General features: G+C 40.1%; 1 protein-coding gene across 2 annotated transcripts in view; it reads left to right on the top strand.

Moving 5' to 3' along the window:
- ifih1 (interferon induced with helicase C domain 1) overlaps positions 1-24,789 on the top strand; it is a 120,522-nt gene that overhangs the window by 28,478 nt on the left and 67,255 nt on the right. For both annotated transcript variants that reach the window (XM_072579469.1, XM_072579470.1), the window contains one exon: positions 16,192-16,293. In XM_072579469.1, coding sequence (XP_072435570.1) covers positions 16,192-16,293 — 102 coding nt within the window. The remainder of the gene's footprint in view (positions 1-16,191; positions 16,294-24,789) is intronic.

Below are 24,789 nucleotides of genomic sequence, written 5' to 3'. Positions count from 1 at the left end.
ATCTAGCACAAATTATATGAGTCATATTCTTGATGCATTTTGAAATGCATGGCTGAGCAATTACACCCCTTGAGAGATCCCCCATGGCTCCCTGGAAGAAGCAAGGTTCATAGATGTTCAAAGTAGTTGTCACCTGATGGTCACCAGGTTAGGATAGCACCCATTCCTTCAGGTTGGAGCTGCCATTCCAACAGCTGACATAGTTCAGGCCCAGTATCCTGGGACCCTCTCAGCCTACGCCAATGCTCATGTGGAGGAAACGACAAAGACAAAAGAACCGGTCATTCTGCATCCTGAGGGGATCTTCAGCTGTGACCTTCAGTCCCATTTTCATTTACGGTGTGTTGGGAATGTACAAAACAGCACAGGATCTTAGCAATGAGAATTCAACAATCACATCCCTTAGCTTGACACATTACATCCTAAAGTGAAAGATGGGACATTCGGGCAAAGAGGGCTATGAAATGAGCGTGTTAGCACTTCATTGTAAGACCTTATTTTAATGAGTGACAAATAGATAGAAGTACAGTCTGAGTGCTACAAGTATAATTTCTCCTCACAGGCCAATATCACCCATGGAAGGCACCAATACACATATGAGAGACTTGCAATGTCCTGCCAGATCAGGTGAAGAGGGAATGAGTTCCATGCCCCTGGGCACTCCAGGAGTGCCTTCATTAGTTTTGTTTGTTGTGGACTGCAACTGCCTTTTTTAATGTCGCCCATCATTACTTCTGCTTAACAAGAGGTATCTTTTCTTCAATTTGCAAGGACTGTTGACATAGTCAACATTCTTTTATGACAAGAATTTGCACCCTAAACACTTGATCAGTCCATGCATTGCACTTGCATGATGATATGATTAGAAATGACGTGAGCCTGCACAATGATTAAAGTGTGATCGATGCAATTCCCATCTAGCCTGTGTTTCTCAGCACCATGATTCCATCAACTCACAATGTGGTCCAACGTGATCACAGGTCTTTTTAGCTCTTGGCAGATCGTGGTAAGGAATGCAGGTCATGCTGTATACCTTGAAACTCAGGCTACACCTGGTATTTAACACCCCCACCAAATCTCCATGTCTCTTTCTATTCGTCATTCCCTGGAGATCCCATTTCAACCATATCCCCACATGTTCGCACTCATTGTCGAATTGAGAATTCAATCATCTTCCTTACTTTGAGTTGCATCACGGCACTTTAGTGATATACACTATTGGGCTGTTCAGTGCCTACCCTCCAATGATACCATGATGGCAGTCATTCTCTCTCACAGTATCCCCTCTTCTTCCATGCACTACTCGCTCTCTCGTATGTACCAAATTTACCTCCCTCCTATACTTGTTACCTCCTCAGGCCAGATTGCTGCTTCTAATAATCAGCAGTGATTCCCTCCACCCCCCACTGCTATAAAGACCCCCAATACCATCCCACCCCTCTACATGAGCAAGCAGGTAGCCCTGAGATGCAAGTTGATCCAAGCTGTGAGCCTGTCTGTGCATATGAGCTGTCCTTCCAGCAGCATTAAAATGAGAGGTGCTAGAACACTCCAAAGTGCAACATGGAAGTGCAGTAGCATGCTGTAAGTGGATCAGGAATGTGATAGGATGTTGCAGTAAGGCTGGCATGTGTTGGAAGCCAAGATCAGTGTCATGGGTTACATGCTATCTCTCCCTTTGGAGCATGCTCATTGGTACCAGATGTCAAAGATAGTGCTTGAAAGAAGAAAGCAGAAACTTGGAGTCATCATTCTGTCTTTCCAATCAACTATTCTCCGCATCTAGCTTCAATCCGATAGGTGGGAAAATGGGAACCTGCATAATAATGAAGTAAGGTGGATAATAATGAGGGTAATAATGATCAATAATCGCACTTTAAAGGCATTTAAAATACAATGTCTCATCTTAATCTCCATAACTCTGTTGAAAACTGCAACATGTTGTTCCTGATTTCAAGACAGGCCTTTCTCTACTTCTCCCAGATTTCCAGCCATAGCCCCTTGCTCCTCAATAATTTAGCTACCTTTTAATCCTTCACCTTTACTGCTTGTTGTACTTCATTTTCTAAAGGTTCATGTTGAGAAACAAGAGATCTCTTTTTATTCTCAAGCAAATTTTCTCCTTCACATGGTCCACCTTCTGTTTCTTTCTTTTACCCCTCAGACCTTTCTTTCCTCCTAAAAGTAAATTTGCCTCTAAATTAAATGAGAATGTGAAATGTGACTGTCTGCCCACACATGTCCTTTCTCTCTGTTTCCTTCTGGCTCTCAGTTATTAGAATGTGATAAATTCTATCTCTCTTTCTTTCACTTTAAATTAAAATTTATGTGAATTAAACAGAGGTTGAGAGAATAGGTTGACTTAAAATTTCAGCTGATGAATTTTTATGAAAATTGAAGTTATAGTAAATGAAGAGAAACTGTGGCTCTCTTTACTTTCTGACTAACACACTGCTCTTATCAATGAGAAAATTCACCTGATTCTTTCTCTGTTAGTTCATTAAGACCTGAGAGACAGAACATTGGTGAGTTTCTTCCTTATCTGTCAACTTGACACTAGCATTTCAGGTTGCCGGAAGCTGCCAGCCAATCAGAGGCCAGAAGCTTCTGGGTCATAAAGTTGACTGGTTGATGACTGCTCCAGCTGCAAGAAGCTAGGGTTTTAAAATATCTCCTTGCAGCAGGGTCTGGCTCATGGAGACAGCGGTGAGGGGGCCTGGAGGGTCAGAGGCAGTGGGAGATACCAGAGATTGTCGGCACCACATTCCCTTCCTCAGCAGACAGGTCGCTTTGCTTTCCCCATCAAAAACTAGTTACCTTTTCTGCTCACTGAGGGACGTAATAGAATGGGGAGGTTGTGAGTTAAGGCCTTTACATCTCCATTAATTTACCACTTAAAGACCTTAATTGCTGGCAAATCAAAACTAAATCAACCAGCAGTTAATTGCAGAGTGGGGAGATGGGGGAGGGGCAAATTTCTGTCCAATGTCAACTTGTTCAGTTATTTTTACTTTTTTGTCACCTCTCTCGTCAGTTGCAGGGAGAATAATATTCCATCTGTGTCTGTCTTTCAACTCTCTCTCTCTCTCTCTCTCTCTCCTGCTTATTCTCCCTGACACTTGCTCTTACCCATTTTAAAAAACAAATTGATGTGAATTTAACTTCAAAGTTTTGAAATTTCAAAGCCCTCTTGCTTTTCAAAATTAGTTGAAGAGCTGCTAGGTAGAATATGCTAGAAGTTGGGCATAAAGTCCACCAGTGTATTGATGGAATAACATGAAATCTTTTTGGGAAGTTAGAGATGTGACACAAGTTCAAATTTAGCTTTCAAATTCAGCTCAGAGTGGAAGCTTTGGCCAAAACTATCAAACTCAAGACCACATTTTGAGAGCAGATCATGCTGACAAGAATAAACTTTAAACAAGGTATTAAAGACACAAGTCCAATATTATTTCAAAATACTTAATGGATGTGGCACAACTCTTTCCCCCTTTTCTCAGCTTTCAGTTATCTATCACAAGATAAACGTCAGAGGAGTGTTAGTTTCTTGAGTGCCATGAATTTCAAGAGGAGTCACAAGACAGACTTTCTTATAAGTTTCAGTCAAAAGATTTGGTATTTATTTCTCAGTTTCCAAAATGTAATCATAACAATCTACACACTGTTCTCATACATCCCAATGTAGGCATACAAAAGAATAGATGATTGCTAAAGATGGAACAGGCACTTATAAAGTTCCGTGGGTCAATATTACTTTGCTTCTACCGGAAAATCTTTGCAGGCTTGGAAATTCTCCCCTAGTTCACTGATGAAGGAAAAAAAAGTTCACAAGTTTTTAGTAATAAACTCACAATAATGTTCCAGAAAAATAGCAGGTTTCTGACATTTCAGTTGATCTGTGGTTGAACCTATAGGAGAACTATACTTTGGCAGGTATGTGCCGGTCTTTGCCAAAGGTGGCTACTGAGGCAGGGTCCTCTCTTGTACTGGATGAAGAAAGAATTCCCTCTAGTTTTCACATTACAAACTGCCCTACTGGGATGTCCTTGTTGATTAGTAAGGTATTGACTCTCTCTCTCACTCTCACTCTCTCTCTCTCTCTCTCTCTCTCTCTCTCTCTCCAACCAGTTACAATCATGTGATGACTATATTGATCTTTTCCATTTTTCACAAAATGGGTTGAAACCTATATAAATGACACATAATGGGGGAAATATTTGATATGCGACCCACATTCTAGCTTTGAGTATGCTGTTCAATAAATTCAGTTGAAATTGCATTTTCATAGGGCCAGTACAACTAGCAATTACTGCAATTTTTAAATCGCTTTCATTGAAATGGTGAGAAACCATCAACCACATCTGTGAAGATAATGTGCATTTTATTAATTACCTTCAGAAATATGTTTTGACATATGTGTGTCTGTCTGAACACAAACCACAAAGATAAGTCTCTTAACTCTTCGGAGTCCATTTTGTGAAAGTACAGCATCCGTTTTTGATGTTGCTTTTGCAAGTAAAATTTTGATTTCCCTATAAACTTTAGGATTTGAATGTAACATGATAAGCTACTTCATTATTATAAAATCTGCAACTATTGCTTACATTATTACTTTGGTCATTAGAAATTTCAGTTACTGGCCCTCAGTAATCTTCATCTTGCTGAAAGCTTTCCTGGTTGTGTCTTACCAAATAGTAAATCCTACTCACCTATCGTCCTTGTCATTGCTAAGAAATCTATAGACTAATATTGCCAGTGCCTAAAATTCTCATCTTTTTCCTAAAATCTCTTCATGGACTTGTTCAAAGATAGGTACGGTGACGGATAGCATTGAGGAGGCAGGGAGGCTGCAAAAGGATTTGGACTGGAGTGGGCAAAGAAGTAGCAGATGGAATACAATATGGGAATACATTATGGCTTTGAAAAGGTGGATGCTAGAAAATTGTTTCTGTTAGGCGAGGAGACTAGGACCCGTGGACACAGCCTTAGAATTAGAGGGGGTCATTTCAGAACGGAAATGCGGAGACATTTCTTCAGCCAGAGAGTGGTGGGCCTGTGGAATTCATTGCCACGGAGTGCAGTGGAAGCCGGGACGCTAAATGTCTTCAAGGCCGAGATTGATAGGTTCTTGTTGTCTAGAGGAATTAAGGGCTACGGGGAGAACGCTGGCAAGTGGAGCTGAAATGCGCATCAGCCATGATTGAATGGCGGAGTGGACTCGATGGGCCGAATGGCCTTACTTCCACTCCTATGTCTTATGGTCTTATGGTCTTATGGAAAGTCTGAGATCATGCATTTGGTAGGAAGACTAGAGGAATGGACTGTTTTCTAAATGGGGAGAAAATTCAAAAACCTGAAGTGTAAAAAGACTTGAGAGTTTTAATCCAGCATTCTCTTGAGCTAGTTCGGAAGATAAATGCAATGGTGGCATTTATTTTGAGAGGACTTGAATATAAAAGCAGGGGTGTGCTTCCAAGGCTCTATAAGACTCTAATCGGACCACATTTGGAGTGTGGGGGCAGTTTTGGGCCAGATATCTCAGGAAGTATGTACTCGCCTTGGAGCATGTTCAGAGGAGGTTGATGAGAATGGTCTCAGGTATGAGAAGCTTAACATACAAGGAATGTTTGAGGACTCTGGGCTCTTCGATGGAGTTCAGAAGGATGAGGTGGGATCTAATTTAAACATACAGATTACTGAATGGCCTGGACATAGTGGATGTTGGGAAGATGTTTCCATTGATAGGAGAGACTAGGACCAGAGGGCACAGCCTGAGAGTAAAGACAAGACCTTTTAGAATGGAGATAGGGAGAAATCTCTTCAGCCAGAGAATGGTGAATTTATGGAATTCATTGCCACAGAAGGCTGTGAAGGCCAGGTCATTGAGTATATTTAAAATTGAGATAGATAGGTTCTTGTGTATCAAGGGGGTCAAGTGTTACATGGAGAAAGTGGGAGAATGGAGTTGAGAAACTTGTCAACCATGATTGAATGGTGGAGCAGACTCGGTGGGCTGAATGGCCTAATTTATTTCCTATGTCTTATGATCTTATGTTTCATCCTGTATGTAACTTTCTCTGTTTATAAACATCTGAAGATTTCCTTTTATTTATCTCCTATCTTGTGCATTCTTTTCTCTTTTCCCCCCATTTATAGGCGTCTGAGTCTTGAACAGTCTGGATCTCGTGCTCTGAAATTTCCTTCCAAAACACCTCCATCTTGCCCATCTTTCAGACTTCTTTTAAGACCCTCTTTAAAACTGACCTCTTTGGCCATTTCTTTTTTGATTAGTATCAAGTTTTTCATTTCACCTTTATTAAATGAGTTAGAAATTGTTCTCTATGTTAAAAATCCTACACAAAAGATTATCATGAGAGAAGTGTTTCAAAACCATTTCCCCCAGTTACATTCAGGAAAGAACTTTCACACTGAACACAGGGAATTTGCATAAGACCATCCTACATCTGATGGAAAGTTCTAGTCTTTAATCTAAAACAAAATGCAAATTTCTTAGTTTTAGAAAATCTGTTTGGAGTAGAATTTAACAAAATTGCTCTCTCAACCTGAATTGTCGACGTATTTCTGAATGCACCTCCAATTCTGGATACTAAGATTTTTCTGTTCCTTCAAAATGCATCCTCCTTGAAACTTGTTCTATCTGGCTCCTCAAGTTTTCATTTTTCCCCATTGTGCATTTCTTCCAGTTTTGTACAGAATAAGGCTAGGAAAAACTGACCTGTGGGCTACACCCCTAAATGAATTCTTCCCCTAAGACATGCATTCTAAATGTACCCTCAATCTTGATTGAAATATTGCGCATATTCCTCCTGTGTTCTTTTACAAGTTTCTTCTAACTCCTGCCACAAATATTTTTGATTTTTATCCCTTAACTTTCCACTTCCATTTGTCCTCTCCAACCCCAATTACACTTCCTCATCTGTTCCCCATTTCTTATTTTCTTTATTGTTTTAATTTGCATTTTCCATTGTTCTCTTTTTTTCTTCCATTTATTTTTCCGATTCTAGCTGTCTCCATTACTCTTAAGTCCTACTGTACCTGTCTTTTTGAATGAGAAATGTTGCTTGAAATGCCAGGTTTGGAGGTGCTACGTACTGCAGGTCACATTTGTCAATGCCAAATGCAGAAGAAACTTCGTCTCAGTAGCTGTGTTCTTGACTCTCTCTCCTGCAAGCTTGCTAATTCTGTAACCAATTATACTTCAAATATCTTCCTATTTAAACTAGGTACTTTAGCTAATTTAGACTTTGAGAGTTAGTGCATTATGGGCCATATCGATTCAGATGCACTTATATGTTTCACCAGAATTTCATTTTCAAAATGAAAATTGGGAGATAAAAAACATATGGGTTCCAATCAATATCGTCCATTTTGCAGTGTCACACAGTGTCAAAATGACCTACAGCCTCCATATCTTCTCACTTTCCTCAGTCCCTTGTTGCTTCTGTTTTGCTTTCTCTCTGTTCCTTTCAAACACTAACTTCACTCACAACAACCCGTCCTCTCCACTTGGCCACATTGCCTTGCATTGTCACTTCTTTACTTCTTTACTTCTTTCACATTTCACCCCATCTGGCCCATTATTCTGTCAGTCCACAGTGCTTCATATCCCGTCACGATCTGTGCTACGTTGACTGTCAGTCAAACCTGTACTCTCTCATCATTCGATCTTCCCATTGATGACTACCACCAAAACATAAAGCTGATGGGTGTAAGTGAGCAGGCATGTGCACTGTAGGTGATAGACCTGAGTGAAATAAGGCAGGCGAATGGTCAGCAATGAGTTTGGGCAGAGATTGAATCAGTTGGCATGGGTAATTCAGTGTGTACAGCTGGAAGCCTTCACTTCCAAGGGCTAGCAGGCCAGGTGAGAGGAAACAAGTAGGAGAGCAAAAAGGACCTGATCTGAAACTATATTAAATTTTTTTAAAATTTAACTTAGCAGTGGCTTAAAATGAAACTGATATGAATTAAAATTCAGATACTAATTTAAGAGAAGTGTGGCACACTGAAGCACACTCTTTACTTTGCATTAAAGAAGATTATCTGTATTGTCAGCTAAAGAACAGACTGGGAAGGTGAAGCTAATAGATGAGTAGCAATGAGGGGATTGTAACTGAAGTACATAAAGATCTGATGCCCATATTGCACAATTCAAACAAATACAGAACTTTTAAAAATATTCCAAACTTTATGCTATGTTAAAATAAAAACAGAAATTGCTGGAAAAACTCAGCAGGACTGGCAGCATCTGTGAAGAAAAAGCAGAGTTAACATTTTGGGTCCAGTGACCCTTCTTTAGAACCCATTAAAATATATTTTGGTTTATAATACATGTTTACAATGATTTATACACCAAAGAGTTTCCTCATTTGGAGAAATCTGAATGCATTGTCTTACTTTTGAATTGATGTTTGCTGTTGCTGTGTTCTTCCAAGAGGTGGCATTTTTTGGGTGTCATTATATTTTAAAACCAGCAGAGGGCAGTTACTGACCGCAAACACATGCAGCATTTGTAATTTGTCTTTCTGTGAAATTGGGTGAACAAAGAGAATCATTAAACCACAGATAAATATGTCAAAAGTAAATCCACATATTGCTTTCAACAGTGCATTATACATATGTTTGCACAGGTACAACAAGGAGGTGTCTTAGACACTGATGTGAATATTATTAGAAAATCATAGAATTGTGCAGTAGCAGACTATTTGGCCCATCATACCTGTACTGGCACTTTTAAGGAACTGTGAAATTAAACCCATTTCCTTGATCTTAGCCCCATTGCTCTGAAACTTTCTTCTTTTCAAACTTACATTCTATAGTTAACTTGAATACACTTTCAATAATGTTTCAGGCAATGCATGCCAGATTGTAAAGATTACTGAGCGAAAATGTCTCCTCATTTCGCCTCTCATTCCTATGTGAATGATTTTAAATATATATCCTCTGGTTATTGGTTCTTCTATTATTGAAAATAATATCTCTTTGTTCGACTCTACCAAACTCCTTCTTGATTTGTACCCCTATATTAAGTCAACCTTTAGCCTTCCCTGATGTAAGGAATCCAACATTAGTTTCTGATCTCTGCAAGTAACAACTGAGGTCCTGCATCCCTGCTAATATTTTAGTCCTGATACTACCTCTACCTTTTCTAAGACCATGACTTCATTACTAAAGTATGATGTCCTGAACTGAACATTGACCTGGATGTTTACATTCCACAATCTGACACTCGACAACATTACAGCTTTACCATCTCACTCAATTCCTCCACTCGGTATGTGCTGTCAGGCTACTTAGTCAGTGTTAATTGAGAAGTGAGTTGACATGAGATGAAAGTACAGTGTTAATAGTTGAGCAGGCTATTTTGAGATTCTTGGCCTTGGAAGTTAGCTGGTTTCTGGTTCCCCTTTTATCCTGGTTCCTTTTAAGCTAGCTCACCAAATAGGAGTGCAAATGAAAACCTGGTCTGAAACTACAATAAATGCTTAAAAATCTTACTTGGCAGTGGTTTAAAGTAAAAATGATATGAATTAAAATTCAGATACTTATTTAAGAGATGAGTGGCTCACTGAAGCACACTTTTTACTTTGCATTAAAGAAGATTATCTGTATTGTCAGCTAAAGAACAGACCTGTAAGGTGAAGCTAATAGACGAGTAGCAATAATAACTGCAGCACTCAAGGTGAGAAACTGTAATGCAGGGGTGGCTATTAGTTAGTTCTTTGACTTTGACAAAACACTAGTGCTCAGGCCAAAGCTAATAAACACAAGTATTCAGCCCACTAACACATGTAAGCACCTGATCCCATGAATACATACATATATCAAGGTGAAAACTTCACAGTAGACTCAGTGTATTCTTGAAAAGGGGAAATGAAAATAATATGTCTACCCAGTTCATTATCTTTTTTCTCCCATCATATTCACAGTCTGAGATATACACAGGAGATTTCATGTCTGCTTGTGGTGTATTTCTGTGTTTGAAACTTCCTTGACACCTTCAGGTGTAACATTCCAGATTTCCTCTCCAGACAGCCAATGAATTTACATAAATTGTCATCTTTTAGCTGTAACTTCTTCTGTTACAAAACACCTATTGGAATTAAAAGTTCATTATGTCCGTAAGTGATCTAGGATTATTATCTGTGGTCATGATGAAATTTTAGTGAGATGAGACAATAGGTTCAGAATTCTCATATGTTATCAGTTCCTAACTAGCAAATTTAAGATTAATGAATGAAAAATTACTGGAAATGATATTTTAATCTGTGTTCCTACTACAACTAAGCCAATGCATTTGATGTTTTACTCCTAAAAGACATTAAATTATGTAATATGATATTACAGTATGTTGTGGAGTACCATTAAGTATTCTGATTTTCAGTGTTTCAAAGGGCATTCTTGAAAAATCTACTTCATTTGCATTAATTTGATTCATCCCATAATTTTTCAATTATTCAAAATGCCTCACAAACAATTATATACTTCTGTAATGTAGCCATCGTCGAATGTTGGGAAGCACAGCACCACTTTGTACACACTAATGTCCCATAACCAGTGATGGAATAAAAATTTAAGTAATATATTTTAGTGAAGCTGCCTGAAGGATAAACATTGGCCACCATATCAGGAGATTTCATTTAATCTTTGTCACACAATGACATTGCACCTTCAAAATTTTAAGTTAAATTAAATTAAAATAATTGAGAATGCAGTTAGGGATTCACTTCAGCACCTTATTTGAAACATAATACCTCTGACATTGTAATACTTACTGTCTCCCCTTTGGAGTAATAGGTACCTAAGGTTTGTATGCATTTTCAGAACCTGACCACTCTGTGGCACTGCAGAATGACTTTGGTGGTTGACAACGGTTGTACGGTCATTTTTTTTTATTCTACTTCTAATAAATTCAAATCCTATAGGTCCTATGGTGGGATTCAAACTCATGTTCCCAGATTATTGCCCGGGAATCTGCATTACTGGCCCAGTGACATTCCCACTGTCCCATCTCCTTTCTACTAGACTAAGTTTCTCATTGATTTCTATCTGTTCTGTGTCTCTTGTGGACACCTGCTGTAACTGACTGTGGGAATCTCAGTGGGCCACTCTAATTGGTAGACACAGAGCCATCACCTTCAAATTGAATGTGTTCTTGTGTTTTTACCTCCCTCAGACATTCCTCCAAGTAATGTTCAATCAGAGGGAGAATTGATATATCAGTTCAAGGGAGTGCAGCAGGTGGTAATCAGCAATTTGAATTAGATTAGATTACATTACAGTGTGGAAAAAGGCCCTTCGGCCCAACAAGTCCACACCGACCCGCCGAAGCGCAACCCACCCATACCCCTACATTTACCCCTTACCTAACACTACGGACGATTTAGCATGGCCAGTTCACCTGACCTGCACATCTTTGGACTGTGGGAGGAAACCAGAGCACCCGGAGGAAACCCACGTAGACACGAGGAGAACGTGCAAACTCCACACAGTCAGTCGCCTGAGGCAGGAATTGAACCTGGGTCTCTAGCGCTGTGAGGCAGCAGTGCTAACCACTGTGCCGCCCACTTGACCTTGTTTGACCTGAAGTTATGAGATTTCATGGGATCCAGAGAAAATGGGCATTCCTAGTGTTATTCCCATCTGACTGTATACCACTGTGCATGCACATTTCGTATTTCTAGCCTTCTGAAAGATCAAGGCGTAGCCAGGTTTGATAATGGTGCAAGATAAAATGTTGGTTGACAGATATAAGTGCTGATGCAAGTTTTGGAACTTTGTCAGTAGATCTCTTTGATTTATAAAACACGTCTCAGACATTTATGTCTTAAGTTATTACAGGCACTGAATTACTTTCAAAATGCAATATTACTGCTAAGAAGATAAATAAATTATTGTATAACACTACACTGCATAATCACAATTGCTGAGAAGGAAAACAATTCAGGGGTTACAGAGCAAATCAGTCAAGGTCCACAAGACTATCGTGAAAGTGATAAAGTTCTGAAATATCTAAGCGAGACGATTAAATCTAAGCAAGATATACTGTTTCTACTTTGCATAAGACCTTATCCAGGCCTCATATAGAATACTATGTCCAGTTTTGGCAGCTTCATATGATGGCACTTTATTTCAAAGGTATTTCACTTGAGTAGTGATCCTCAAGTATCTTGGTTAAAGGACAAAATAACAAAGAATTGCAGATGCTGGAAATTTGAAACAAAAACAAATTGCTGAAGAAACTCAGATTGTCTAGTAGCATCTGTGGAGAGAAAGCAGAGTTACTGTTTCAGGTTCAGTGATCCGTTTTCAGAAGGACCTCTTTTCCAACTGGTTAATAATCATGAATGTCCATTTTGATTATAATGATAACACAAAAGTGCTGCCTGTAAAGACTGATTTAATAATGATTTTAAGAAAACAAATCATTACATTGAACAATAATTTGTGGACTTTTTCACTGACATCGACAGGAATGAAGTAGAACAAACAAACCAGAGGTGAGTGATAACTCTGACTTTACTAACCTTCTAACCCCATTTAAAATTCAACAGCCTATTATTGATACACTTATACAATCATTTCACAAATCACATCCAAATCATCTATTGTTCAATGAATAACAGCAGGTTTACCTGACATAGATGTTTAACAGGTTAAAAGTAGGTTATTATTTTAATTTAAAAATAATTTTCATAAACATGCTCAGTTATTTCCTCTAGTTTTGAATATTCACTTGAAAGTAACTTCCTTGGGAGTAAGTGTACAAAACCAACCCAGTTTCTCAGTGATATTTAATCTTGGAAAAAGTTAATATTATTGCAACATGTTGGAAGCTTTCCTGAAGTGGCTGCAGGGTTGGGACAGGGGCGAGGCAGAGGGAGAGACTGTCACACATCCCCTTCTGGAATATGCCTTTGCAAAGAAGGTCTGGCGAGAGATGCAGTGGGTTTTGTTGAGGTTTGTCCCGAACAGCTCCATGACATGGGACTCTGTGGCCTGTGGACTATTCCCCGGGATGCACACCAAGACAAATATCGATTGCACTTGGAAGATCATCAGCTCAGTGGAGTTGACCTTGACCGAGGATTGCAGACTGGCACATTCCAAGGTCCAGGACTATATGCTGAGTGACACACTAAAGCTTGGGGCAGCTACCGCAAGATCTATCCAGTGTGTTTCTGCCAAAGTAAAACAGGGAGATCCGTTCAGTTATTAGACCCTCTTGGTGCCTCAAGTATATGTAAATATAGCCCTGTGTAAGTAAGAAATGCGTTAGGTTTTTTGCAACTGCAGGGAATGCCAAATTCTAATGTTTGTTTGTTCTTTATGTGCAAAGACTGTACAGAACTGCTTCAGTAACTGTGTATGTATGTAAGTTTTTTTATGAATACAGAAGTTTGGAAGTTTTGTGTAATTAACTCAATTATAGGATTCAAATCAACAAGAGATGACTACAAACAGAAAATGCAGCTGGACAGACAGCTTACATTGACACTTGGTTACTGCATGAGTCCAAGTGGAATGTACTGAAGTATCACAAGGGTGGCTGACCTCCCACCATCTCTCCCCTCCTGCTAACTCACTGCGGAGGCATTAGAATGCTGAATATGCTATTTACAAAATTATTGAAATCTAGTACTGGATTATAAAACTGGTGTTAATTTATAAAAGTGAATGGCTTGCTCTCCTCCATTTCCCCTCACCCCATGCCTTGTATTTCTTCTGCTCTCTTGCACCCATTTGATAGATGGTCTTAAAGGCATCCTGGAAAGTCCCCTTAGAGAGCTTGTTCTTGTACCACAACTGCAAATTACTGCCTCTTCTAAGGACCTCCAACTACCAGATTGGACTAAGAACCATTTTAGTTTAGGGAAGTGTGGAGAAAAACTGACAACATGGAACTAGGTTAGCTGGTAAGAAGCACAGAAAGTCATTGATTTCTGTGATAAGTTACCGATTTTATGCATTGTGTGTGGATTTGCAGCCAACGTTCAAAAGAGATTCAACTGCATTCTTGACAGTGCCATCATATGTGTAGAACCACAGGAGATAGGCGAGGTCCTCAGTGAATATTTCTCCTCTGTGTTTACCGTGGAGAAAGACATGAAGTCTTGGGAACTTGGGGAAGTTAATGGTGATATTTTGGGGACAGTCACATCACAGTAGAGGAGGTGTTGGATGTGTTAGAATGTATGAAGGTGAATAAATCTCCTGGTCTTGACCAGATATATCCAAGAACACTGAGAAGCTAGAGAAGAAATTGTGGGGGCCCTTGCTTACAAAGTTGCAGCATCGTTAGCTACAGGTGAGGTCCAGGAAGACCGGAGGGTGGTGAATGTTGTGCCATTATTCAAAAAGAGCTGCAAAGAAAAACATGGGAATTATATACCAGTAAGCCTAACATCTATGATAGGTAAGTTATGTGAGAAGGTTCTGCAGGATATGCATTTGGAAAGACAGGGTTTGATTAGGAGTAGTTAGTATGGCTTTGTTCATGGAAGATTATTCCTCACAAATTGTTAGAGTCCTTTGATGAAGTAACCAGGATGATTGATATGGGGAGGGTGGTAGATGTAGTCTAAATGGATTTCATGAAGGCCTTTGCTAAAGTTCCACATGGTAAGCTGCTCTGGAAGATTAGAACGCATGGAATCCAGGGAGAGCTAGCAAATTGGATACACAATTAGCTTGATATTAGGAAGCAAAGGATAATAGTGGAAGGATGTTTTTTGGACTGGAGGCCTGTGAGTAGTGCTGTGCCTTGGGTTGGTGCTGGGCCCATTGCTGTTTGTTATCTGTATCAAAGATTTGGATGAGAATGTACAAGGCGTGATTAGTAAGTTTGTTGAAGACACTAACATAGGACTATCATGGTCAAGATGAAGGTTATCAGGAATTGCAGCAGGACCTTGATCAGCTGGGGAAATGGGCCAAGAAATGGCAAATAGAGTTTAATACAGATAAGTGTGAGGTGTTGCATTTTGGAAAGTCAAATCAAGGTGGGAGTTCCATGGTGAATGGTAGGGCCTTAATGAGTGTAGTAGAACAGAGGGACCTTGGAGTTCAGGCGCATGGTTCTGTGAAAGTGGAGTCACGGGTAGACAGGGCAGTGAAGCAGGCTTTTGGCACACTGGCCTTCATCATTCAGGGCATTGCATATAAAAGTTGGGAAGTTATGTTGCAGTTGTACAGGACATTGATAAGGTCACACTTGGAGTATTGTGTTCAGTTTTGGTCAGCTTGCTTTATGAAGGATGTTAGTAAACTGGAAAGAGTGCAGAAGAAATTTACAAGGATGTTGTCAGGACGCAAAGGACTGAGTTATAGGAAGAGGTTCGACAGAATGTAGGAGACTGAGGGGCAGTCTTCTGGAAGTGTATAAGATCATGAGAGGCATGGATAGGGTGAACACACTCAGTCTTTTTCCCAGGGTTGGGGAATCAAGGACTAGAGGGCATCAGTTTAAGGTTAGAGGGGAGAGAATAACAAGGAACCTGAGGGGCCACTTTCTTACACAGAGGGTGTTATTTTTATGGAATAAGCTGCAAGTGGACGTAGTTGAGGCAGGTACATTAACAACATTTAAGAGGTATTTGAATAAATGCATGGATAGGAAAGGTTTAGAAGGATATGGGCCAATTGCAGGGAAATGGGGTTAGCATGGTTGGACATTTTGATCGGCATGGACCAGTTTGGGTTGAAGAGCCTGTCTCCATGCTGTTGGACTCTATGCCTTTATATCAATATATAGAATATGGATAGCTCTTTGGGGATATGTCACCCAGCCATCAAAGACTGTTTAAGTTTTCTTAGACATTTCCAGAAATTAGAGAGCAATTTCTATCTTTCCCCAAAATCAGTCAAAACGTCTTTTTCCATTTGTGTTTCTCAGAATGTTATATTCAAATGGGCGTGGGTGTAGCAATTTTGTGACCACCATGCCAATTTAGGAAATCTCAAAGGACCAGATGATTTTTTTCCAGTCCATCGCTTTCCTTGTAATTTATGATGCTTTTGATTCTTGACCTTTAGGGTAAAATGTAACTTCTACATATCATTGTATTATATTGGAATATGATGGCATTCATGTATAACGTAAGGCATATTGAACTTTATTTTATAGGATTAAGAAATTATTACTAGCAATTGTTTCCCTTTTTCCAACAGAATCTGTTCATGATTTAGCAGAGACAAGTATCTGCAGTTCAAATGATAGTCAGCTAGAAAATGAAAGCTCTGGTGTGTCTGGAGATGAAAACGCCAATTCAGGTAAGGTGTTGTGTAACTTAATTGGCAGAGTATGTATAGTGTCTATCTAATAACAGTTATTCGGCTGTTATTCTTATTCTGCTCATAACAGACCTTGGAGTTCAGGTTCATAGCTCCTTGAAAATGGAGCCACAGGTAGCTAGGATAGTGAAGGAGGTGTTTGGTATGCTTTCCTTTATTGGTCAGAATATGGAGTACAGGCGTTGGAAGGTCATGTTGCAGCTGTACAGGTCATTGGTTAGGCCACTGTTGGAATATTGTGTGCAATTCTGGTCTCCTTCCTATTGGGAAGATGTTGTGAAACTTGAAAAGGTTCAGAGAAGATTTATAAGGATGTTGCCAGGGTTGGAGGATCTGAGCTATGGGGAGAGGCTGAACAGGCTGGGGCTGTTTTCCTTGGAGCGTTGGAGACTGAGGGCTGACCTTATAGAGGTTTACAAAATTATGAGGGGCATAGATAGGATAAATAGACAAAGGCTTTTCCCGGGGGTCGGGGAGTCCAGAACTAGAGGGCATAGGTTTTGGGTGAGAGGGGAAAGATATAAAAGAGACCTAAGGGGCAACTTTTTCATGCAGAGGGTGGTACGTGTATGGAATGAGCTGCCAGAGGATGTGGTGGAGGCTGGTACAATTGCAACATTTACGAGGCATTTGGATGGGTATATGAATAGGAAGGGTTTGGAGGGATATGGGCTGGGTGCTGGCAGGTGGGACTAGATTGGGTTGCGATATCTGGTCGGCATGGATGGGTAGGAGTGAAGGGTCTGTTTCCATTCTGTACATCTCTGTGACTCTAAGAATACATAGAGTGGACATTCCTAAAGTTAGCATTACCTGAGCCAAGTTGAGCACACACTAGGCTACGGAAAGAAGGAAATTAGGTATTGTAAAGGCGTTGGTAAGAATCTTTTAGTTGTCACTGTGTAAAGAAATGTTGCCAGCAGCAAGGAGGGTTGCTAATGTTTTTTTTCAGAGATGCTTCATCAAATCTTCCATCATCTTAAAAGCCACTGTCATCCTTTAAGTCTTTTTGATTTATGGAGCATAGTTTTCCAACTGCTCCTCAGAAGTGAGTTTATCATGCCTGTTGACATTCTGCTAAAACTCCTCTATGTGCTTTCTAATGCCTTTATATCTTCACTGAAGGGAGAGAAGCGTGGTAAACTGGGAATGTATTGGCTTAATATTTGTGGCATGAAGAACATTGAAAACAAATACAAGGGACACACTTTTTTTTTAATTTGAAAGGCATGGGTCAATTAATGCTTTTTGGACTGGGAGATGTTCACTGTAACCTTCCTCAGGGGTCAGTTTTTGAACTCCTTGCTATTTACAGTTTTTATTATTGACCTAGACTCTGATGTAGAGAGTACTACTATAAAGACTATAAGATGTAAGAGCAGGAGACCTTCCAGCCCATCAAGTCTGTAAAATGCAGATGATTTAGCAAAATAAAAACCAAAATAAAATTTAGCAAGATAATAGATAGTGATAAGGATAGCTATGAACATCAGGATAATATAGACAGGAAGGTGAAAAAAGCAGAAGCATGACTGATAGAGTTCAATGCAGAGAAGGTGAAGTGATGTATATTGAACTAATATTAAGAAAAGATAGTACACTATAATCGGCACATTGTCACAAATTCAGACACTTCAAGGGCTGGAAATCGATAAAGGGGAGGTATTAAATAGGTAATAAAAGTAAAAGAATGCAAGTCTAATGTGATGCAGGAGCAAAGGGACCGGATGTATATATGTACAAATTATTGAAGGAGGTAGGAATAGTTGAGAGAATGGTTATTACAAAATTTAGCATTCTAGGCTGGATTGAAAGCTGTTTTGAGTACGAAAGCAAGGAGGTTATTTTGAACTGGTATAGAACATTCAGCCTCAATAGGAATACTTCATTCAGTTCTGGGCACTACACTACTACATTAGAGATATTGCAGAAAAGGTTCATGAGAATACTCTCAGCCATGAGGAAATTCAGTTATGCAGGTAAACTGGAGAATCAGTTTCCTCGAAGAAGAGAAGATTGAGAGGAAATTAGACAGAGAGCTAGTCAATCTCATGAGAAGTCTGGATAGAGCAGTTAGAGAGAAACTGTTTTCGTTGGGATCAGGATCAAAGGATGTAGGGAGAAAGCCTGAACGTGGGACTGAGTTCATTAATCACCTGTGATCATATTGAGTGGCTTGAAGGGCTGAATGGCTAATGCCTTTTCCTATTTACTATGTTTCTATGAGTTGACAAGACTCCTATGCACCTTTTAGTTCATAGCTATTTGTCTTCATTCATTGAATATGTATTTATCTCTTGTCTTTTCAATGGACTTGATATATACTGGATGAAGTAAATCTCAGTTTATATTGTTCTGTATTCCCTTGTTGTGTTCAAATTGATCTCTAATCTTTTTACTGCTTTTTTTCTATTTGCATCCATACTTATTTGATAAAATTGGCAGATATAATAATATTGCATCAAGTTTCTGAAACTGAGATGTAAATTGTAACAATAGCAGGTTCTGCAACCAGCCCCAAGGTGAATACGTCATTCATTAGAAATCCACTCCGACATAATCTCCTCTCTATGTGTACTCGTTCACCACCTCCAGTTTATTCTTATTTTTCTAAACATTACATGCAGAAATGCTATGATGTTGGTGATTTTAGCCCTACAGAGATCTACAGCACGGGAAAAGGCCAATTGAATCTGCACCACTCAAAAATAACCACTGAACTATTCTAATCCCAATTTCCAGCACTTGGCATGTTGCCTTGTATGTCTGGGCATCTCGAGTGCATATTTAAATATTTCCGAAATGTTATGAGACTTTCTGACTATCATTCTTGCAGGCAGTGAATTCCATATTTCCCACCAGGCTCTGAGCAAAAACAAAAGTTCTTCACATCCCTTTAAGACTCCTGACCTTACTTTAAGTCTCTGCTCCCAAGTCATTGATCTTTCTACCAAGGGGCAAAGTTACTTCCTATCTACCCTATCCATGCCCCACATAATCTTATACATCTCAATCATGTCTCCCTTCAACTTTCTCTGCTTCAGGGAAAACAATTTCAGTTTATATTAACCTCTCTTCATAGCTAAAACTTTCCAGCCCAGGCAACATCTGGTACAGCTATTCTGTATCCTGTCCAGTGCAATCACATCTGTCCTATTGTTTGGATTCCAGAACTACGCACAAAACTCTAGCTGTGGCCTAACCAACTGATTATACAGTTCCAGCATAACCTCCCATAAACCTTAAATTTTATGCCTCAGCTAATAAAGACAAGTATCCCATATGCCTCCTTAACCTCGTTATCTACATCTTTTGCTATTTCAAAGGGTCACAGGACAAACACCCCAAGGTCCCTTTAATCCTCGGTGCTTTCCAATGTCCTATCATAAATTTTGTATTTGCTCGGCTTTTTTGTCCTGCCCAAGTGCACCACCTCACAATCGTGCAGATTGCATTTCATTTGCCACTGGTGAGCCCCTCTGATACACTCCTGTAATCTCAGGCTGTCCTCCTCACTATTTACCATCCCATCAATTTTCGTATCATCTGCAAACTTACTGATCAACCCTCCTACATTCAAGCCTGAGTTGTTTATATATACCATAAAAAGCTAGGGTCCCATCACTGACCCCTATGGAACCTCATTGGACACAGACTTCTAGTCAACAAAACACTCCCAATAATCAGTCTTTGCTACCTGCCATTCAGTTAATTAGCCGTGGGATCTTACCTTCAATATCAGTCTCCCATGTGAGTCCTTATGAAAAACTTTGCTGAACTTCAAGTAATTTATGTTAATGTATATCCCTCAATAATATACCTGCTCACTTCTTCAAAAAATTCAATCAAGTTGGTCAGAGATAACCCCGTAGCAAAACCATGCTGACTGTTCTTGATTAATTGGTCTGATTAACCCGGGAGCGTAGGGGGATGAAGGTGAGGCCTCTGCTGAGGACTGATCTTTTATCCTCAGAGAGGGGGAGGTCTGGAGGGATGGTGAAAACATGGCAGAGCTGGGAGCTAGGACCTGGTGTGGGACTTATCTGGTGCAGATTTCTCCACCTTCCTCATTTCCCCTCCCCCCACCTTTTCTCAGTCCCAACCCTCAGACTCAGCACCGCCTTCTTGACCTGTAATCTTCTTCCCAACCTCTGCGCCCCCATCCCCTCTCCGGCCTATCACCCTCACCTTAACCTCCTTCCACCTATCGTATTCCCAACGCCCCTCCTGAAGTCTGTCCTCCCTACCTTTTATCTTAGCCTGCTTGGCACACCCTCCTTATTCCTGAAGAAGGGCTTACGCTCAAAAGGTCGATTCTCCTGCTCCTTTGATGCTGCCTGACCTGCTGCACTTTTCCAGCAACACATTTTTAAGTTATGTTGTTGATTAATCCACAACCACCTGATGAAGGAACAGCGCTCCGAAAGTTAGTGCTTCCAAATAAACCTGTTGGACTATAACCTGGTGTTGTGTGATTTTTAACTCCGTACACTGCAGTTCAACACCAGCATCTCCGAATCTTGATTAATCCTTGCCTCTCCAGATACAATCACGAGTCACTTGCTTTCCATAGCTGAAGTCTGTTTGCTTTACAACAGGAGTCATTCAAACCAATTTTTCTGCACCACCGCTACTGTTTGTTTTGCTATGTCTAAAAGGAAAATGGGCATATATATTTTCCCCATCCTCTAGAACTTTGTTTTTGCCCTACCTAATCAGGCCATCAGTGAGGGGCACTAGACTAGTGAGAAAAAGTCCCATTTCTAACCATCCCTCAAATGGATATCTATCTAATACAGCGATGGGAGGGGGGAATAATTATAACAAAGAATCTGCCACTTCATTGTCATGGATGCACCTGGGAGCCTGATAGCTTCTCTGTTTTCATACATTTCCTCTGGGAACTGACTGGTTCCCAGCATCAAGGAGAGACAAATTAATACTATATTCTGTGGAGTATTTGATCATCGCTAATTATATTTCACTATACAGACTTCAGTCATGAATCTGTTCTGCATCTGTTTCTAAAAAGAAAAATCAAATTAAAGGTGTTCATTTTCATGGAATATGAAAAAGTGAGCTTATAATGTCAGCTCAACCCTGACCTTCGCTTTTCACAGTTGACATTTACTTGGTGCCAACAACACAACAATCATTGAAGCTGATTTTTCTACCCCTGCCCTGTGGCAGCTTTTTCATGTTTGTATAATGACTGATCACAATCATACTAGATAAAGAGTAAAGAGTATAATTGAGTTTGTCATTGTTTTATCTGAAATGCTTTGCTGGGTAAAAACTTCTTTTTTGGAAGTCTCTTTCATAGATTGGGAGAAAATAAATCCCAATGACATGAAACACACTGGAATACTTTATGACCCACATTGTTCACAATAAATCACTCATGTGAACATCAATTAAGAACATTTATGTCCAAAAGCATGCCACCAGATGCTGACAGAGAGGCCTAAAATGTTTTCAAGAAATTAAAGATATCCTGATCCTTTGTTTGCTGTTAATGCAGAAATATTATCATCTGATTGATATTGATCACAAGCCTGGAATCAAACAATAGTCAGATCTGAATGAACATTTGTTTCTGAGTGTTTTCAGTGATATATTATAAAACTATGCATTTCCATGTGTGTGGAAATGCTGCTGAGAATCCTTTTGCTACAATCCTTCGTACTGCTAAATTCAATTCTGTATGAGTAATGATTTGGAGGTGCCGGTGTTGCACTAGCGTGGACAAAGGTAAAAGTCACACAACACCAGGTTATAGTCCAACAGGTTTATTTGGAAACACTAGCTTTCAGAGCGCTGCTCTTTCATCAAGTGGTCCGAAAACTAGTGCTTCCAAATAAACCTGTTGGACTATAACCTGGTGTTGTGTGATCTTTAACTTTGCATGAATAATGATTAACTGTATGGTTTCCAAACCACAGTTCAGTGAAGAAACAATATCCTGGGTTAAAGTTTCTTGGCTTCAGTAAGGCGTTTGACAAGGTTCCCCATGGGAGATTGATTAGCAAGGTTAGATCTCATGGAATACAGGGAGAACTAGCCATTTGGATACAGAAGTGGAGTTGCAGGTAGATAGGATAGTGAAGAAGGTGTTTGGTATGCTTTCTTTTATTGGTCAGAATATGGAGTACAGGAGTTGGGAGGTCATGTTGCGGCTGTACAGGACATTGGTTAGGCCACTGTTGGAATATTACGTGCAATTCTGGTCTCCTCCCTATCGGAAAGATGTTGTGAAACTTGAAAAGGTTCAGAAAAGATTTATAAGGATGTTGCCAGGGTTGGAGGATCTGAGCTATGGGGAGAGGCTGAACAGGCTGGAGCTGTTTTCCCTGGAGCGTTGGAGGCTGAGGGGTGACCTTATAGAGGTTTACAAAATTATGAGGGGCATGGATAAGATAAATAGACAAAGGCTTTTCCCGGGGGTCAGGGAGTCCAGAACTAGAGGGCATAGGTTTAGGGTGAGAGGGGGAAAGTATAAAAGAGACCTAAGGGGCAGCGTTTTCACGCAGAGGGTATTACGTGTATGGAATGAGCTGCCAGAGGATATGGTGGAGACTGGTACAATTGCAACATTTACGAGGCATTTGGATGGGTATATGAATAGGAAGGGTTTGGAGGGATATGGGTCGGGTGCTGGCAGGTGGGACTAGATTGGGTTGGGATATCTGGTCGGCATGGACGTGTTGGACCGAAGGGTCTGTTTCCATACTGTACATCTCTATGACCTCCTTTTTAAATTCCTGCCTAACTCTATGTAATCTCCCTTCAGAATCTCAACCTTTTCCCTTCCTATGTCATTAGTTCCAATGTGGACAATGACCTCTTGCTGGCCTCTCTCCCTCTTGAGAACATTCTGCACCCTGTCTGAGACATCCTTGATCCTGGCACCAGGAAAGCAACACATCATTCTGATTTTCACTGCTGGCCACAGAAACGTCTGTTTGTACCTCGGACGTATCACATTGTGTTGAGTCCCCTAACACAATTGATCTCTTGGAACACGACCTACCCCTGGTTGCATTAGAGCTAGTCTCAACATCAGAAACTTGGCTGTTCTGGCTACATTCCCCTGAGAATCCATCACCCCCTATATTTTCCAAAACAGCATACTTGTTTGAAATGGGTATAGCCACAGAAGGCTCCTGCATTAGCTGCCTACCTCTCTTACCTTTCCAAGAGTTACCCCATCTATGTGACTGTATCTGAGACTTTCCTCCCTTCCTATAACTGCCATCCATCACATACTATTGAGTTGCACATTCCTCATTGCTTCTAACTGTCTCTCCAACTGAACTATTCGATGCGATCAGATTCGCAACCAACAGCATTTATTGCAGATATAATCCGTAGTAACCCTTAAGCTCTCTTTAAGCTCCCACATCTGACAAGAAGCGCATATCACTCTCCTAAAGGCCATTTTTGCTCCTTCATGATCTACAGACCCAGAAAAATAACACCGTCTTATTCCTCTACAACCCCAGGTTTAATAAATAGATATTAATTAAATTTTAAGTTTAATCAAGAGACATATCTCAAAAAACATATAATCAAGAAAGAACCCATTCTACTCATTACTGCAGACTTTCTGTAGGTCACACTTAAAAACAATACACTTATCTGCTTCTGTGCTGTGAACTTCACCCAAACAGTTCCTCCAAGATTGGTTGTGAATTTCACTGTTTAATTTTCCCAGGTGCATTCTGATGTCCAGCGATACATTAATTCAAACAGCAAAGGCAGTAACTGTGCAGGTTCTTTTTCTTTCTCTCTCTCTCTCTCTCTCTCTCTCTCTCTCTCTCTCTCTCTCTCTCTCCTGCACTGACCTCACCATGTGCTTCCTTTGTCTGCTCTACTCCCTTTTAAAACTTCTGTTGTTTTGACTTTTTGTTCCAAAGTTCCAAAATAATGCAACAGCATATAAAACAGTAATTGCTGCTCCTGGAATTCGAGGAAATCACCTCCAGCACCTAAAATACCTCAATAAAGGAGCAGCTGTTAGTCAGAAATCTTTCCCATCCTCCATCTTGGATTAACCAGAATCCTCTCCTCGTTGATTACCCAGAATCAAAATGCACCCCCCCACTGATACTTTAACTACTTACTTGACTTCATTACCTAAAATTAACTCCAGAACTGCCCCAATCTTATAGAGCCTTGTACATATTGTCTACTGTCCTGGATGCATTTTAAGAATTCCACTCCCTCTAAATCTTTCACATTGTGACTACCCCAGATAATGCTGGGATAGTTGAAATCCCCTACTGTCACTACCCAATTACTTATACAATTCTCTGAAACTTACCTGCATATTTGCTCTTCTTTTTGTCTCATTTGCAGGAGCCTATAGTAGCTGCTGAAAATGTGTTGCTGGAAAAGCGCAGCAACACATTTTCCTGAAGGGCTGATGCCTGAAATGTTGATTCTCCTGTTCCTTGGATGCTGCCTGACCTGCTG

This window comes from Chiloscyllium punctatum, chromosome 10 (assembly GCF_047496795.1).
Source record: "Chiloscyllium punctatum isolate Juve2018m chromosome 10, sChiPun1.3, whole genome shotgun sequence".
Lineage (NCBI taxonomy): Eukaryota > Metazoa > Chordata > Chondrichthyes > Orectolobiformes > Hemiscylliidae > Chiloscyllium > Chiloscyllium punctatum.
The sequence above is the reverse complement of the archived record's forward strand: the minus strand, read 5'-3'. Positions and strand labels throughout refer to the sequence as shown.